At 35.2% G+C, this 20,126-nt stretch overlaps 1 protein-coding gene across 2 annotated transcripts in view; it reads right to left on the minus strand.

Annotated features, from left to right (window-relative positions):
• Positions 1-339: 339 nt before the first annotated feature.
• FGF7 (fibroblast growth factor 7) overlaps positions 340-20,126 on the minus strand; it is a 63,435-nt gene continuing 43,648 nt past the window's right edge. For both annotated transcript variants that reach the window (XM_032623297.1, XM_032623296.1), the window contains exons 3-4: positions 1,657-1,760; positions 340-629 (exon numbers count right to left, since the gene is read on the minus strand). In XM_032623297.1, the coding sequence (XP_032479188.1) occupies positions 435-629; positions 1,657-1,760 (299 nt within the window). In that variant the 3' untranslated portion in view covers positions 340-434. The remainder of the gene's footprint in view (positions 630-1,656; positions 1,761-20,126) is intronic.

The following is a 20,126-nucleotide window of genomic DNA, read 5'->3' on the forward strand; positions in this document are numbered from 1 at the left end:
TCCAGCAGCTTTTAGGTCTGACACATCTTATATAACATCATCTGCATTATTATTATTATAGCAGCCATTTTATAAGCAGATAGGAATATTTAAATAATCATTATCGGATAATCAAATCTAACAGTCTTAAGGGTAAATTAATTTAAGAAAAAACATTACTATTACTGACATCATGATTGTACAACCAGTTTTACAATTTTTTACAACTTTTAGTTACTAAATCTGATTTTTGTGTATATTTTTTCAAATCTTTCTTTAATGCAGTCTCTTAAAATAAACATAAATGCGCAAGTCCAGCTTGATCAGTTTTTCAGTAGTTTTCCAGCCTTTCTTGGTTACTTAAAAAAAAAAAAAAAAGAAAAGGAAAAAGGAAGAAAACAGTCCACTTAAAGAAATCTCCCTGCTGGAACTGGTTTCTTATATGCCATATATGATTAGGTTATTGCCATAGGAAGAAAGTGGGCTGTTTTTTGTTCTTTCTTCGTTTTTTTCCCTCTTACAGGAACCCCCTTTTGATTTAAGGCAACAAACATTTCTCCTCCACTGTGTGTCCATTTAGCTGATGCATATGTGTTGTAGTGGTTTTCCAGAATTAATTCTTTGAAGTTACAATCTTCATTGCATTCTTTCTGCAAAGAACAACAAACAAACAACATTATCCAAATTATTTTTGGAGGGACTCAATTAGACAAAGAATAAGCAGTAATATTTAGTAGGATTAAAACATACATGACTTTTTTTGAGCAGGCATAATGCAGTTTGTTATATATACTTAGCATATTTGAAAAAAGATTAAATTTTTTAAAAGATAAAATGATACACATTTAGTTATGCAACATAGTTTCAAACATGCAGTTTTTTTGGCAGTCAGTTGCTACTATTCTTAAGTATTAAGAGCTATTTCCCCCTAATTAGCAGCTCTCATATTACTATGCCCAAGTCACTCTTTCCCTAACACTGACATTTTGATACAATTAGCAGAGCCTCTGCCTCCCTCAGCTGAAGGACACATTTCCCAACTTTTCTTCATTTACTATTATACTGCCTGTGATAGTGATGGAAAATAAAAAGTTAATTTGTTCATCCAACTATTCATTCATTCACTGAAACCTGTATTTTTACGTAGTCTGTGCCAGGAATACAAAGGAAAGTCAATTATACTTTGTTATGTGGGATGAACAGTTGCATATTTCATGTTATAATAAAGTGGGAACAAGGGGAATGCTTACAGTTCAAAGCCCATGATTGTGAGATTGATGTTGATAAACAAACGTCTGGATTTTTATTCCCCAAGAATTTTCATGTCAGCAAAGTGCAAATTGGGTGAACTTTAACAAAAAGAGCTTTAATACTGACAGATGGACATTTTAGATTTTAAGAATCTAAAATACAAATGGAATTTTAGAGCTGGAAGGATCCTTAGAGGTCAGTTAATCTGACTTGTTTTACAGATGGAGAAACCAGAGTCCAGAGAACTTAAGCAAAGTGTCCAAGATCACACAGAAAATTTAATTATTAAGTATAAAATGTTTTAATGAAATCATTGAATTATGTAGTTTGAGAGGAGTTAATTTCATTTTTACTTTTCAGAAAGGGAAGATATTTTTGACAAAAATAAATTTGAAAAATTAAGTCTAAGGTATCAATTATCAATACCTTTGCATAGAGTTTTCCTTCCTTGTTCATTGCAAGATAATATTCACTTTCCACTCCTTTGATTGCTACAATTCCAACGGCCACTGTCCTGATTTCCATGATGTCTGCAAGGAATCACAGAAAGATATGTCAGTTATTCACCCAGCTTTGCTGATTATCCGAGAATGACCATTTGTCCTTATTTCTGTTTCACTTGGAAGTTAAGATTATTAACATGATTATTTACTCAGCCTGAGACCCCCATCCACCCATAACATGTATACACAAACACCAGATTAGTCCTTATTAAATGTGGGAAGTGCAAAACTATTGATTTTTTATTTTGTAGAAAAAGATATTTGGATTCAAAAAGAAGAGTTACATATTTGAATTTCGCTTTTTCTTCTCTAGAATTACATTTCTAATTTACTCTAATAGTAATAATAACACCAATAATACCTAAAGTTAATTCAATTCATACCACATGCAAAGTATTGTTTTAGCACTCATGTATTAATACATGTACTTATCACCAAGACTATAAGGCAAGTACTCATATTATCCCCAGTTTACAGATCAAGAAGCTCAGGTACAAAGAAGTAATTTGCCCAAATTCTCAGCTGGTAAGTGGCAGAAGTGGAATTTGAACCCAAAAGGTCTGGCTCTTAATCATTATATAATGCTATGAAAGTATATAATTAGCTAACATCTTTAATTTTATACTTAAGCTTTATATTAATAATTATCGCTGACAAAATATTTCTTGAATATACTGAAAATGAATAAAATTCCAATTAAAGCAATTGTAGATGATGGTAAACAGAACCAACTACCTTTAAAAAATTAAATATTTTATTTTGATTTATTTTTTAAAACTTTTATTAAATTTTTTGATTTACAATGTTGTATTAGTTTCAGGTGTACAACAAAGTGAATCAGTTATACATATACATATATCCACTCTTTTTTAGATTCTTTTCCCATATAGGCCATTACAGAGTATTAAGTAGAGTTCTCTGTTCTATACGGTAGGTCCTTATTAGTTATCTATTTTATATATAGTAGTGTGTATATGGCAATCCAGTCTACCAATTTATCCCTCCCCTCCCTTACCCCCTGGTAACTATAAGTTTGTTTTCTACATCTGTAATTCTGTTGCTCTTTTGTACATAAGTTCATTTGTACCCCCCAAAATAGTAAATATTTTAAACTGATAGTGAGCTTTTTGATAATGAAAACAGCATCTAAAACCAAATTATGAGTCCTGATCACAGAATATTTTATAACTTTATACCATTTAATTAATTTTTTAACCATTATTGAAATTGCCATAAGAAAACCTGTTTCATTATATATCATTTCCTAAAGTGCTGTATTTTAATACTCTAACTACAGTAAAAAAAAAAAACTCTCAATCAATTTTTTAAAATGGCATAGAAATGAAGAGTTTAGTGAACCATTTTATGTAACTACTGATAATTATACTTTCAACTTGAGACATTCTCTTTCTTGCGCTTAACCTAATGCAAAGAAAATTCCAAGTGAAAATTATCTGCATAAATCAAGTTTCCAGAAGCTGTGTTCTAAAATAGTCACTTAAGTGGAGGAAATTCTAATTTTTTATTCCATGCCTTCACTTCATCCTCTTATATATTCTTCTGGCTTCATTTTTCCTATCTGGAGAATAAAATTTTTACCCATTTCATCAGGATTAATGTAGCCTAATTAATATGTGTTGTCTGTTTCCAATATATGCTGCATACAGAAGTCATTTTCCCACTATACTATGGTTAGCACTAGTCAGAGCCCATCCAATTGAGAGTTCTACAGCTGCTCATCTAGAAATGGAGGTCTATGAAGAAAATGCAAAGGAATGGATATTTATCTTTTAAAGTATTTATGAAGCATTGTCAGAATGCATAGAACTGTATGGTAATTTTAGGATACAAATTAAGAAAAACAGCACTGGTTTCTGAACTCCAGAAGTTAAAATCTAGTATAAACAGCAAAACACATATGTAAACACACGCATAGATACACCTTAATTAAAAGAAAAGAAAACTTCTGGAGACACAGCCCTGAAGGAGAGGCTAAGGGAAATGTTAACAGTTGCTTACAAGCATGTGAAGGATGTGATGCTGATGCATTCATGCAAAATTCAACAAATCTTCAGTGAGAGCCAATTCTGTGCCAGGCTCAATTCAGTGACAAGCCCTGCCCTTTTGGAGCACTTTATCTGGCAGCTAACTCTTCTTGTTCAGCAAAGGAAGATCAAAGGGAAATAATTTATTACGCAGCAGAATCCAAATAGGTTAAGTTTATATCAATAAACTCAATGAAGAATACTAAAGAAATTCACTGATTCAACCAATTTGCAATACCTTCAAAATTGAGTAAATATATCTATTTAAAAACATACGGAATAGTTGATTTCTAAAGATCTTACCACTGTAAAATGTGAAGTCAGTTTTCTCCTTCTAGTCCCTTTCTCCTGCTATTTCCCTCTTTATTCAATATTTTCTCTTAGAAAGGAGAGTACTGATGCATAGGCTTAGAGTATCTTTCATGCTCAGTTTTAATTAGGGAATGAAATCTGTCATGTTTGCTGGCTTTTTCGTTTATAGACCAACTGTCTACAAAATATAACTGTAGAATGATAGAGGTATTGTTGATTATGCTATGTGGACACTTTCCCTTCAGGTTCAGTCATGACAATATATTCATATTGTCCCATCTCTAAACCCTTTTCATCTATCCCCTGCCTGCCCATTGCCCACCATATTTTTGTTACACTCTGACACTCAATAAGTGATAAACATTGTTAATCTTATCCCTCCGCACATTGGGGTTAAGGACATCAAAAAATCTTTAGATTTTTAACAACCCAATTAAAAAATGGGCAAAATGTCTGAACAGATACCAAAGTAGATACACAGTTGGCAAATAAGCATATGAACAGATGTTCAATCTTTAAAGATTCTACTTTTAACCAGGATGAGGACAGACTTGAAAATGGCAAGGTTCCTGACACAGTAATATTGTATATTGTTTGATGTATTTAAAAAATCATTTTACTAGGAAATCAACAGACCTAAAAATATATTTCTTGGAAGAACATTAAGTAGTGCTGGCAGAATTAATATGCTATTAATCCTGACTTTCTGGTCTGTTTTGCCCCGTGTGCTGTGCCCTTTTTTATTCAAGAAAACCCAAGAATGAAGAAACTAAAGTTATCATTCTTTAATTTAAGTGCAGAGTAGGAAGTAGTGTTCCTACAGATTTTAAAGTGTTTTAACTTTCCTGTTTTCAAAAAAAGTTTTTATTAAGAATTTATTTTTTAGAGAAGTTTTAGGTTCACAGCAAAATTGAGGGGAAGGTACAGAGATTTCCCAACTACCCCCTGCTCCCACACATGCATGGCCTCCCCAGTTATCACATCCCCCACCAGAGTGGTACAGTTGTTATAATTAATGAACCTACATTGACCATCATTATCAACCACAGCCCATAGTTTACTTTATGGTTTACTCTTGGTGTTTGGACATGTATCATCATTTTTGTATCATACAGAGTATTTTTACTGCCCTAAGAGTCCTCTGTTCTCAACTTGTTCATTTCTCTCCCTTACCCGCAACTCTTGGAGACCACTGATCTTTTCACTGTCTCCATGGTTTTGCTTTTTCCAGAATGTTATATAGTTGGAATCATAGAGTATGTAGCCTTTTCAGGTTGGCTTCTTTCACTTGGTAATATGCATTTAAGGTTCCTCCATGTCTTTTCATGAGTTAGCAGAAAAAAAATTCTTAGTGTTTGATCATGTAAAAATCCACCAATCCCAGCTCCTTCAATATTTCTCTTCCCTGAATGTTTTAAGATTTATATTTAAAAGTTTTGAGGGGCCATATATTAATATAGATGTTCTAGCATGATAACTAAGAGTTATTTTAAAGTTGAAAATAAGTGGAAACAGTGGCTTAATGGTTATTAGGTCACTCAGAACATTTAATTTTGTCCTCGACCAAATATACTTTCTTGGGCACATTAAAACTAAGAATTGGTACCAAAAAAGAAAAACATTTTAATGTTAAATGACTTTTATGATTTTCTGTCAAGCTGAGATTGTTAGATGGAAAATCTTCACCATTATATATTTATATTACATTCAAGGCTATAAATTCCATTCATTTTTATATCATAGAAGTACATCCAAATACATACATACATGTACACAAAAAATACATCTCATATTTCCAAAATAAAGAACTCTTAAAACTCAACAATAAACAAATAAGCAACCCAGTTAAAAAGTGGGCAAAAGGTCTGAACAGATGTCTCATCAAAGAAATACACCGATGGCAAATAAGCATATGAAAATATGCTCAACATTATATGTCATTAGGGACTTACAGAATAAAACAACGAGATACCACTACACAACTATTAGAATGATTGAAATTTTTTAAGATACCACTTGCAGACAAGGATGCAGAGCAACTGGAACTGCCATTCATTGCTAGTGGGGATGTAAAGTGGTACAGCCACTTTGGAAAACAGTTTGGTTTCTTACTGAATGCTAAATATACTCTCATCATACAATCCATCAATCCTGCCATAAGTGTTTATCCAATTGGGCTTAAAATTTAAGTCCACACCAAAACCTGAACATGAATATTTATAACAGAGTTTTATTCTAAACCATCAAAACTGGAAGCAACCAAAATGCCCTTTAGCATATGAATGGATAAGCTACGGTACATATGTACTTTGGAATATTTTTCAGCGATAAAAGGAAATAAGCTATCAAGACACAAAAAGATACGGAGGAACCTTCAATGCATATTGCTAAGTGAAAGAGGTCAGTCCGAGAGACTCCATACTGTATGATTCCAGTTGTATGACACTCTGGAAAAGGCTAAACTATAGAGACAGTAAAATGATTAGTTGTTGCCAGGGGCTTAGGAAGAGGGGAGTAGGATGAAAATGTGAAGCATGGGATTGTTAAGGCAGTGAACCTGTTTTATATGATACTGTAATAGTGGATACATGATATTATACATTTGTCAAAACACATAGAACTATACAAGGCAAAGAGTGAACTTTAGTGTAGACTATGGAGTTTAGTTAACAATATGTAATTACTGATTCATTAATTGTAACAGATATACCACATTAATGCAAAAATGTTAATAGTAGAGGGACTGTGTGGGGAAGTGGTAGTGGTATGTAGGAACTCTACTATGTACTCATTTTTTCCTATAAATCTAAAACTGTTCTAAAGAAAAATCTATTAATTTAAAAAGTACAGTCTACATTTTAATTAATAACATTATATGATTGAGTGTATAAGAAACTATAGAGTTGACGCTTGAACATAGCAGGAATTGGGGCACCGACCCTGGCAGAGTAGAAAATCCATGTATCAGAGTCAGCCCTCTGTATCTGTAGGTTCCGCATCCTCAGGTTCAAGCAACCACAGATCATGTACTACCTTAGTACATATTTATTGAAAAAAAAAATCATAAGTAGACTAACACAGTTCAAACCCATTTTGTTCAAGAGTCAACTGTAGTGGAACTTTTTATGATTTATTCTTAACCCAAATATGTAGTAATTCTGGGGTTTGTTATTAATTACTACTATTAATGTCTTTGGTGATGGATTAAGATCGCTTACTAAGTTAATGACTACTCTTTGTGAAATATGGACAGTTATGAGGAGTAAGTTTACAATGCAAACACACTTTGGGAAGTGTAGGAAATACAAATACTCTATATACAGACCACTACTACACTCGTGTGTGATATCTCTCAGGTGTATTGGGATAGAAAAATAACTGAGGTCCAGGAATATTTTAGAAACCTGATCTGGTGACTTTAATTGTGATGTCATCAAAATATCTGGATATTAATAAAATACATATCAAAATTCAGTTAGTATTTCCTCCTACAGAAAACAAAAATGAATGATACCAAGCAGTATATACCAAATGCTACAAAGAACAGGATGGAAAATCAATTCAACCGTTATTCAGAAGAAAGAGATGTTACATATCCTAGGTGGTCAAGGGAGGATTTGAGGAACAGATAGAACTTGAATTACATCTTGAAGGATAGATAAGGTTTACATAGGTAGAATGGAAACATCATGCTAATTGAGAAATAAAAGTATATGTAAGATAGTAGAGTCAACGATTCATAAGTCATTTTCAGAAGATTGAAATTAGAGCTATCTGTCTGGAGTAGGAAATGTATCAAGAGATAGAAAAAGGTGGAAAAGGAGTTAGGATGAGATTGTTGAGGGCCTTGATTGCCAATTTAATGAATTTTAACTTTTATTTGTAGACAATGAGGGGTCATTGAAGGTTTGAAATTTTAAAAATGTCAGGATATAAATTGTGTTTTAGAAAAATTAATTGGATGTGCAGAGTAGTTAGAGAAAATTACTAGACTTGTATAAGCCTGATTTTCTTCCTCTGCTAATAGTATGAGTTGACCCATAATGGGCTATTGTTGTGACTTTTAAGTAAGTTAATAAATAAATATTTTCAAAATGTCTCAGTTTAACTTCGAATACAGGAAGTATCAGTAGTTATAACCCATATGAACAAAAGCTCTTTGGTGTCCTCAATAACTTTTATGAGTGTAAGTTGCCTCAAGTCTAAAAAGTTTGAAAACACCTTTTCTAAATTAATTTTATTTCCCCTGGTCTGTTTAGTTGCAGTTTGTACTTTGTATATTGTACCCTTATTATTGTAGGTTAAATAGTTTTGGCCACTTTATATAACTTTCTACATACATAGGTTTATAAATAAAATCTCCATGGCACATGCATACAGAAATGCTCAATATATTCCAAAATGTCTGGAGAATTTCTTAATGATATTTTAAAACATCAAGTTGCAAATTATAATTAAATTATGTAAGTAAATAGTAAAGCATGTAAACCATTTGTTTGATCAACTTGGTTACTAGTTTAATGTTAGTATGGTTTTAATTAAAGAGTAAGGCTAAGAAATGTATTTACACTGCTCTGATTTTTGTACACTGTTACAATTACAAGAACAGGAAAGAATTTTTCTAAATATGTGTTGTGTATTTAAATCCTGTATCTTAGTGTTATATTTTTTACATATTGTGCACGTGATTGCTCCTATTATTATTAAACCTGTGTGTGTGCATGCACACACAATATTGTAAATTCAAAAGAATTGACTTCAAAGAACAGTAGACTCTTGATTTTGTATACTTGTGTCTCTCTTGGACATCTTCAGTCCCTCCCTTCATTGCCTTTTGATTACAAAAATCCACTTTCCAAATTTTTCTCTCAATAAGGCTGTTTTAAGATATTCATAGACCCTAAGTACCACTATTTCCCAAGACCACCCTATACCAATCTGACATTAAAATACATCCATATTTCTCATTAGATACAATATTTTATAACTATTTTAAAGTTTTATATAAATTTTCTTTTGAAATGACTTGGCCTAAAGTAACTCATTTTATTTATCATTTGCTATCAACTTTCTGCAAATATTGTACATTCTAGGGAATTCTTGCAAAGTGAAAAAAAATTATCAAATTGTTTTCAAATGTTATGAAAAATATTGATAAATTTAATAAATAATGAAGTTGGCTTGATATATTTTATAAGTTAAATATTTGCTAATCTCTTTTTATTTTTTTGTCAAATTTTACTGTCAATATCTAAATTTCAAAGGTTTAAATATATTTGTAAGCTTGATGTTTTCACAGGCACTAGGCTCTGTGCCTAAGGGCCAAATGAATAAAATGTCCCTGCCCTTAACTCTGAAATCTTTTCAAAAGACTATCCCGCTTCCTTTTCACTAGCACCAAATTTCTTTTTCTTTTTTTTTTTTTGCGGTACGTGGGCCTCTCACTGTTGTGGCCTCTCCCACTGCGGAGCACAGGCTCCGGACGCGCAGGCCCAGCGGCCATGGCTCACGGGCCCAGCCGCTCCGTGGCATGTGGGATCCTCCCAGATCGGGGCACGAACCCGCGTCCCCTGCATCGGCAGGCGGACTCTCAACCACTGCGCCACCAGGGAAGCCCAGCACCAAATTTCTTGAACTATAGACTAAATCTTCTCACTTGTCCTCAATTTAACACTTGCATTCTAACTTTTTTTTTTGTTTGTTTGTTTGTTTTTTTTTTTTGTTTGTTTGTTTGTTTGTTTGCGGTACGCGGGCCTCTCACTGTTGTGGCCTCTCCCACTGCGGAGCACAGGCTCCAGACGCGCAGGCTCAGCGGCCATGGCTCACGGGCCCAGCCGCTCCGCGGCATGTGGGATCTTCCCGGACCGGGGCACGAACCCGTGTCCCCTGCATCGGCAGGCGGACTCTCAACCACTGCGCCACCAGGGAAGCCCGCATTCTAACTTTTAATCTGTTTAATGGCTTTATCTCTTCAAGGCCATCAATGACCTCCTCAGCGCCAAGTTCAAGAGTTTTTCAATAGTCATAAATTTCTTCTCTGCATCTTTTGGCACTCTCAACATCCCTAGTTCTATTCCTAATTCTCACTGTTTCTCTAATCTTGCACTACCTTGATCTATTAATTTTTTTTAAATGGTTAATTTTTGTGTAGCCATATCTATGTATCTTTTTTGATAATTTATTGTATTTTTTATGCTTAAAAGTATTTTTTACATTCCACTCTCTGAAATACATTTTATTCTAGCTTTTGTAATGTAAGTTTTAAATATATCTCTTAAATTCATCTGGAATTAATTTTGGGATATGATGTGAGATGAAACTCTAAACTGATATTTTATGCCAAGACTGAATCAGGAAGAAATAGAAAATATGAACAGACCAGTCACAAGCACTGAAATTGAAACTGTGATTAAAAATCTTCCAACAAATAATTTTTTCAATATTAGTTATTAAATACATCATTACGTTTTTTATTGATGCAGTGCCTCTCTTTTACCTTACATTGGCTATCTTGTTTTGTCCCATTGATGTATCTATCTGTCTTCTATATACCCACACTAATTTATTGTAGGTTGCCAATTCTGAAGTGACTCACTACATTTATAGGTAGCTCTGATCCTAGGTGATACTAAATACTCTCAGATATATCCTCTAAAGCTATGCAGAATAAATCAAAACCTTTTCCACATAACACCCCTTCAAAGAGATGAAGACATTGGTCATGCCCCTCCATCAGGCAAAGCATCCATCTGTAGTTTCTTCAGCCATACCCAGATTCTTCACCAGTTATATTATATTACTTACTTAAAACCAGCTTCTCAGCAAGAACTAGATCTATATAGATAGCCCAAGACAGAATACTATTCATTATTTCCCTTAATATAGACCATAAACTACAGTAATATAATCTCACCATCTTCCTTAAGCGTATTTTTAATCATTTCATTATTTTGGAGTACTGATATAATAAAAAGTGTGCATATCAAAAAAATTTTATTTCAGATTAGTATATTTTGAAGGTTATTTTATAAAGTTAAGTATGATCATAATTCATATTTTATATATAAAGACAAATATCAGATATCCCTTTTAACATGATTTATTTCTTTATTTTTTTTTTAAATTCCTTATTTATTACTATTAGAAATAATACTGTATGAAGCAGCCTATACACAAATCTTGAATCTTCACTTCTGGTATATATATATATTTTTTTGTGGTACGCGGGCCTCTCACTGTTGTGGCCTCTCCCGCTGCGGAGCACAGGCTCCGGACGCGCGGGCCCAGCGGCCACGGCCCACGGGCCCAGCCGCTCCGCAGCATGTGGGATCCTCCCGGACCGGGGCACGAACCCGTGTCCCCTGCATCGGCAGGCGGACTCTCAACCACTGCGCCACCAGGGAAGCCCTATTTCTTTATTTTTAAAGCATGCTTTGAGGACAAAAAATTTTAAAATGATCTTATGTGGTATATGCAGAATTGAAATGTATTAAATGTAAATTAAAATATCAATGTCATAGTGTTAAAGGTGACAAAATACACTTTGCTACTCTGATATGATTAATAGACTATTTCTATGCCTTTAAAAAATTAGGTCATTTATTTTTACAATTTTATCTAGTTTTTAAATGGTGAGGTAGGAGAAATAGTGTAATTCTGCTATTTGTAAGTAGTGCTCCACGAATAGAGTACTGCAGATATAGAGAGTCATTATACCCCCCAAAAAGTGAAGCCAACTCCAGTATGATTATCACAGTATTTTCTGCAACATATGAAATTATAGCAAATATTCATTGAGTGTTTACTATTGCCAGACCCCATTCTAGGCACTGGGATTTTACCAATCTGGAGAAGAGTGTCTAAAAGTGAATTGTGGGGTTATCTTTATGCTTCTTATTAGCTTATATTTAACTCAGTGTCCTTTATGCTTCCTATTGTTAACTGACAGCCTGTTAAGGTTATAAATTTAACACCATATGACAATGAGTGAACATATTTATATAATAGTGAAAACCATCATGATTTGATTATGTAGTGAAAGGATTAGTTAACTAAGTCATGAGCAAATTTGTCTCATCTCTCTAATTGCCAGGCATCTGTATTTGATATGTCTGTGTAGACACTCAAACCATTCTTTTCTAAAGAATGATTTTTTACAAAAATATATAGAAGTTGTGAGAAGATTATGCCTTTAGTTAACTTAATTTGCCAAACACCTTGGAAACCCCTGGATGATATACATAAAATCACTGGAGAAATGATTAGTTGAATTTTTTAATTCAGCCTAAGATTATGTTAACTATTTTAGAAGCAGTGACACATTGATGGCTTATATTGAGGTTGTAAAGTACACAAGACTTTATTCATGTAAGTAAATCACATCGTCATTTTGTCATCATGTGATTTTTTTTTTTTTACTAAAGTTCAGGTCTTTATATTTCTGTCTAATATTCAATATCCCTGTCTGTCAGAATGTTTAAAGTTTTAATTCAGCCACCTTAAATCCTATTTGTAAATTGATACGGAATAATTATAAGTAAATGATACATGAGTATATTAGAAAATTATGGTACCCGACATATTAGCTATTCCTTTCGTTTATTTGTCATCAGCAAATTTGAGAGATGTCTTCATCTCTAATGTGCAATGTTATGTAGCTCTTTTCCACCTTCTATTAATCATTGCCCTTTGTACTTTTTTACACCCATTAGAAGTTATAAGTTTTGATCCTAGCTCTTTTCTCTTGAGGCATACTGGGCTTCCTATTCTCTCCTTGTCATATCTGCAGTCCTTAAATCTTCATGCTATGACAGCATGGTGTCATTCATTCAATCATATGCAGGCATTTTTCTCCCCCACTTTCTGAGCAAAGACTATTTATTATTCCCCTATTTCCATTCTCCTCTTTTTCCACAGCTGTAGAATTTTTAGCTGGCTGCACATAATGAACATGACATTTCCCAGTCTGCCTTGCAGTTCAGTTTGGCCATGTGACCAAGTTCTAGCTGATGTGATGTAAGTGGAGTGAAATATCCCATGGCAATTCCCAGAAATCTTCCATAAGAGATAGCCAGCAGGAACCCCTTATACCCACTTTTTCTTCCTTTGTTCCATTCTCCTGCTAGAATATGGATTCTACCGTAGATTATGAGAACAAAGTGATTGTGGAACTGTGAACTGACTGGAGCCTGTTAACTCTCAGATGATTTTATGGAGCAGAGTTGTCACTTCTCTAGATGTTCACTGGCTGGAGAAATAAATGATTTTGTTTAAGCCAAACCAAATCTTTAACTAATACACATCAATTTCATTTTCCCATCAGGCACATTCTTCACAAAATGCACATAAAAATACAGGAGCCCATTTTTTCAGTTATTATAAGCCACCAGCCAGAAAGGCAAATTCTGTATTCAAAGGGAAGTCCTATTAAGTATTGTTAATAGTCAGGTACTTACTTTCATAGTTTTTTTTTTTTTTCCACTTCTAAAGTCAGGAATTTAAACTAGACAAAGAAATGAAAACAGGACCTGTGCTCTCATGTCCTTCATTTTCCTATTCAGAACTTCAGTATCGCTAGAGATTCCAAGTTTCTTCTGGTGCTGTCATTCATTCCTACATGTGTCAGCATTCAGTTAGCTTGGTGAATCTTCACCAGTCCTCCTTTACATTGATACACCCATCAGGAATACCCTGCCCCCACGCCACAGTGAGTTATGTCAAGCACGTGTTCATTTGCTTCTTAGGTAGCGAATGACCTAATTTCACCTAGCTTTTCTTTTTTTTTTCATAAATGTATTTATTTTTGACTGTGTTGGGTCTTTGTTGCTGTGTGTGGGCTCTCTCTAGTTACAGTGAGCAGTGGCTTTTCTTGTTGCGGAGCATGGGCTCCAGGCACACGGGCTTCAGTGGTTGTGGCTTGTGGACTCTAGAGCGCAGGCTCAGTAGCTATGGCACACAGGCTTAGTTGCCCTGTGGCATGTGGGATCTTCCCAGACCACGGATCGAACCTGTGTCCCCTGCATTGGCAGGCGGATGCTTAACCACTGTGCCACCAGGGAAGCTTTTCTGACCTTTTCTTTTTCTTTTTCTTTTTTTTTTTTGTGGTACGCGGGCCTCTCACCGTTGTGGTCTCTCCCGTTGCGGAGCACAGGCTCCGGACGTGCAGGCTCAGCGGCCATGGCTCACAGGCCCAGCTGCTCCGCGGCATGTGGGATCTTCCCGGACCGGGGCACAAACCCGTGTCCCCTGCATCGGCAGGTGGACTCTCAACCACTGCACCACCAGGGAAGCCCTGACTGTTTCTTATTGTGACATAAAGCATGAGACACTGTTGCCAATCTTTCAGAAGGACCTGATTCACCATTCTTGGTTAGAATAGCATAACTGTTCATTTGTGAAAAAAACAATTTATTGGGTACTTAACTATGTTCAGTATTCTGCATATATGTTCTCTTTCTCATCTATAATTATTTCATTTGCCATATTCTTAATGATAGGTTAGATTCCCTAGCCTCTTTAGTTTTTTTCTTCTTGGCTTCCTTCCTGAATTAGTTATTTTTTTAAACCCACTATAAAAATTCTTCTCTAATAAGCTGTAGCATAGAAAAGAGTATCTCAAGCCTTTTCACTTTCACATCTAGCCAAGAAAAACAGCTTATATTTCTGTTACACATGGTGGCCATCTCAGACACAAGGACAAACACAACAGTTACATCCCAAGTCACTCCCAATAGTTCACTGATGTCCTTACATCCTGGAATTTCTCCTGGCTAGTCATTGAGTTCCTGGAAGAATTTCTTTTCATTCTTTCTGGATGGTTCCCTTCTCACTGCCTGTATACTTTGTTAATCTTCTAAGTGGAGCATAATACTGGAATGAACCACCTTGATGTCAAACCTAGCTTCTTTCAGTAAATATGATAAAACACAAATACTCAACATATTCTTGACAACAGTGGTTCAAATTATTTCTATCCCATTTGCTCATTCCTCTTGCTGTGCCCATTTCCTCAGCTTCTAGGCCCAATGGACGTTGAGGCTAAGACATAAGAATAGGGAATTAGACAAGTCAAGGATCATTTTAAACCTGGCTAATTTTCAGAATGAGTACATGAGAAGAAGTTGGGGTGGGACTAATGATGTGTTGAGTTTTATGAAGATGCTGAGTTTGAAAATTTGGCACTTTTCTGTATCTTGTTCCTAAATTTTACATAAGCAAATTACTCTGTGATCTAAATCCACAATTAAATTCTAGCTGTGCTAGATGTATAAGATTAACAGAATTGTTTGTTAGCAATAAAAAATAATTATGTGGGGCTTCCCTGCTGGCGCAGTGGTTGAGAGTCCGCCTGCTGATGCAGGGGGCATGGGTTCATGCCCCAGTCCGGGAAGATCCCACATGCTGTGGAGTGGCTAGGCCCATGAGCCATGACCACTGAGCCTGCACGTCCAGAGCCTGTGCTCCACAATGGGAGAGGCCACAACAGTGAGAGCCCCACATACTGCAAAAAATTTTTAAAAATAATTATGTGTAGCACCAAAAGTTTTCAGGTGATATTGGACTTTTAAAAATATGGCAATAGGGCTTCCCTGGTGGCGCAGTGGTTGAGAGTCTGCCTGCCGATGCAGGGGACACGGGTTCGTGCCCCGGTCTGGGAGGATCCCACATGCCGCGGAGCGGCTGGGCCCGTGAGCCATGGCCGCTGGGCCTGCGCGTCCGGAGCCTGTCCTCCGCAACGGGAGGGGCCACAGCAGTGAGAGGCCCGCGTAACGCATAAAAAAAAAAAAAAAAAAAAAAAAAAAAAAAAATATGGCAATAATGTTAGTGTTTTTAAATTTTTTAACATTTACTCAGCATTCCCGATATTCACAGTGTTAAAGGGGAATATCTATAGCCTTACATGAACTCCTCTAAGCCTGCTTCCCCCTTTAATCTGTAATCTACAATTACATCCTGGAATTTCATCATTTTCCATGCTCTGATCCCAATACTGAGGTCTTCAAAAGATAAAGTAAATCAAAATGTCCCAGTTTGATTATCATTGCATGCAGGGCTTAAATTTTACCAGTGGGAATGATATTCAGACATGTATTGAAGCATAACTACTTTTTCTATTTAATACCTTCCTCCATTGATAAAATGGAATCATTGAACTCTTTAATTGTACTATGGAAATGAGAATTCTTTGGTTTGAAGTGGCTAGATAGTTCCTCAGTTCTTTCCTTACCATTATTTTTCATTTTGAATTTGTTTTTTTATTATTATAACTTCCTGGAGTCATAAAATATTGAAAGATAATGGCAGTATATTTTAGCCAGTAGCTTCTCAATCATGTTATTGCTATTATCAATCACTTTTAAAGGCGTAGCTTAGTTGTGACAAGATCTTTGTAATTAAGATTGGTTTATTCACTGATTCCAGTAGTTGTTATAAATGAGCTCCTCAACTACTTTTAGTCTGCTGTTTAGTGAAATCAGGATCTTTAAGTAAATAGTTTGTTGAATTCTTAGTGACAACTAGTAATTTAATCCATAAGTCACTGTTTTGGCTTTGACTACAAAAAGAAAGCTGTTTTTACTGTTCTAACTCTGAGAAAGGGAATAAAAAATGTTGTGCCATTAAAAGCCAAATGGTTTGTTGGTGTGAGATTTAGAATGAAATAAAATAATGTTTATAAGTTGTATATGAGAACTGAATATAAAATATTTTGATGATTAAACTAATTTTAATGCTCCACACCCTTCAAATAGAAGTAGAATTATGTTTAATTTTTAAAGTATCTCTGGAGGAAGTAGCAGTTTTGTTTATAGATGGTACTCAGTGAAATGAATGATATATTTACCTCTAATCAAGGAATGATTCTTTAAAGCAAATGTGTTCGAAAGCAGAGTAACATAAATCATATATTGACCATTGTAGATAAATTGCTTATAGGAAGATAAAAGACTCATGTACTACTTTAAATCTGTTTGTCTTCAGTTTATTTTTCAGATAGTTTATGAGTCATTGATTTTCTTTTAAACAACTTATGCCTGGAACTTCTATCATGAACCAAGTTTTATCAAAATGTGAAAATTGCTTAAGAACGTGTAGCTGCCAGTATTTTGTTTCAAGGTGTCAACTGAAACACAAGCAAGTGACCTTTAGTAATGTATGCATGTTATTCAAAATTAACTTCCTCAAAAATTATAGTAAAACAGACAAACACCAAATTATCTTAGGTTGAAATAAATTTGTTCTATCAGGTAAGAAAAATGACTGCTTAACGTGAAAGACAAATTTTATTTTCAGGCTAGTGTTGGTTTAGGACCAGCAGGTGGGTATGCTACGCACACACTGACTTTGCTGTCCAGAGGCAATAATTCAGGGTCTGAGTTGGGAAAGAAGTGAATTCACTTTCCCTGCATTTCTTTATTGGCTTCCACTTGGAGTAGGTGACATAAAGGACTTTGTGGAGGTAGTGACCTCCAGCAGGTTCCAGTTTCTCTTACTTTGCCCACGAACCCCAGAATCCACTGTTATAAGATAACACAATTGATACATGTGGGTGATAATGCTAATCTTGTCTTTGGATCACTTTACCCTAAAAAGGCATGCCCTGTAACTGTTAAATAACAGATCTGAGACAGAACTTTGGAATACACTAAAAGAAATTAGAAAACTAATCAAATCAAAGCCAGCATAAACGAAACACAAATAGATAAATTATTACCGAAACCCAGAAAGTGTAATTCCCATCAAACCAGCATGAAACTCAAAACAATTCCACATGATTGCATAATTGCTGGTATCAAATGTAACTGAAATGTTCTGCAACAAGAGAATTGATTCCACACTGTCATCATCACTGGGGGGTAAATCAATTATGGTTCTTATCAATCCTATATCTATTCTATAATGATGTCCAAAAACACTTAAATGACTTGTCAGGTTAGGTAAAAAGAATCATGTCATTCATTCAGGGATTTATTAAGAAAATAAATGAAACATTAGAAAAAAACTTTAGAAAGTACATTGGCTTGTGGTACAGCGATGGCAATGTTTTGTTTTGCAAGAATTTATGTTGCAACAGCTTGTTTCAGCAGGGTTAGAACTATGCCAGAATTAGAAGCAACTATTCAGTTGTGCAACAAAAAGGATGATTCCAGTGGCATATTACTGAATAATATCATGGGAACATCATTGAACTTTATTACACAGAATTAAATTTCTGTACCAATTTACTGACCTTTCCTTATCATTTATGGCCTCTGGAACATAAGGGGGCCAATTTTCCCCTTTGGGCCAGGGAAAGCCTGTTCCCTGAATCAGACAGGAAGAAATACTCTGTCCTGTTATCTCTGAGGGTTCTATACTTTTATTCAGAAAGAATTCTTTACCTAATCATGTAAAGTATTTACATCTGCTAAATACAACACTTTACTGTCCTTAAAATGGCTCCAAAATTATCAGAATAGGTACAGATACCATATCAGTAGATGTGAGATAAATATCAGATTTGTATGTGAAATAGAAATAATCTCTTCCTACTACCTAGAAAATCTCTCCCATATTCTGACTTTTCCTCAAGTCTAAAGTACCTCCAGGGCTTCCCTGGTGGCGCAGTGGTTGAGAGTCCGCCTGCCGATGCAGGGGACACGGGTTCGTGCCCCGGTCCGGGAAGATCCCACATGCCGCGGAGCGGCTGGGCCCGTGAGCCATGGCCGCTGAGCCTGCGCGTCCAGAGCCTGTGCTCTGCAACGGGAGAGGCCACAACAGTGAGAGGCCCGCGTAAATAAAAAAAAAAAAAAAAAAAAAAAAAAATAAAGTACCTCCAAAAGGGAACTTAGTTTTTTTATTACATAGGACTAGAGATAAGGCTCAAAAATATATATATCTTGGATGCATAACACATAGACATAAATTCATACTACGTTGTAAGTGACTATATCTTCTCTGACAGCAGAATTTGATTGTGCTAGAAGGGAATGAGTATAAGGACACCAAGAATGAAACTGAAAGGGGAAATGGTCATAAAAGGAAGAAGTTATGGAAACTTTCATTCACACTTTGCATACAGCTAGCTCTAGGAGTCAACACATCTGTAGGCTTCATCTAATTCATAGAGACACCAGCTTAGAAGATAAACCACACATCCACTTCATCCCTCTATTTTAACTTCAATATGTCCTGTGGAGTTTTGCTGTCTGGCAGATATATAATGTAATCTATCCTCTTTCCCTCTTTAATTTATATTTAAATATTCTGCCACCCAGGAAATAAAATAATTCTAAACACTTTGGTTTTTAGATCATGATGGTAGTCAGCATTGAAAAATTAAATCATGATTTAAAGCCATTTTGGTCATTGGCTTTTAGTAAGTTTTAGGCACACATTTGTTGCTAGCAGTCTAAATGAAGAGTTTAATACAGATTAGTTATGTTTTCAACAGAACTGAAAATGGAAAAGAAATTAAAAATATGAGTTTACTGAGGAAGATAGTGAAAGTATTAAAAAGGAGATCCAGACACCCCAAACTCTTACCAGAAACTATCACATTTGCCCATTCTGTATTACCAAATGTGTATCTAGTACTTCTCTTCCGCTTCCATTGCCATCACTTTAGTCCAGGCCTTCGTCATTTGTAACTAAACTATTATTATAGTTTTTAAACTAGATCACTACCTCCAGCCACTCTGACTTTATATTTACCCTTTTTGTATTCATAAAGGACACGTTATAAAGGTTACTCTTCTGCTCCCAAACTTTCAGTGGTATACTCTACTGTAAAGCAAAATAAAATAAAACCTCTTTTCCTTGGAGTTCAAAGCCCTCCAAAATCCGACTCTAGCCTACTTTTAGAATTTTCTCCCATTGTTCCTCTACAACGTACATGAGCCTTTGGCTCCAAACTGATTTACTCATTGTCTTCCTCTCCCATACAAATTGCCAGAAACTTTTCTTGCGTCTGCCCACCAGTTCCCGTAATTACATTGCATCGCTATTTCAGTATTTCCCAAGCATTGCCTCATGGACTGGCTGCACGGAATCACATGAT

This window comes from Phocoena sinus, chromosome 2 (genome assembly GCF_008692025.1).
Source record: "Phocoena sinus isolate mPhoSin1 chromosome 2, mPhoSin1.pri, whole genome shotgun sequence".
NCBI lineage: Eukaryota > Metazoa > Chordata > Mammalia > Artiodactyla > Phocoenidae > Phocoena > Phocoena sinus.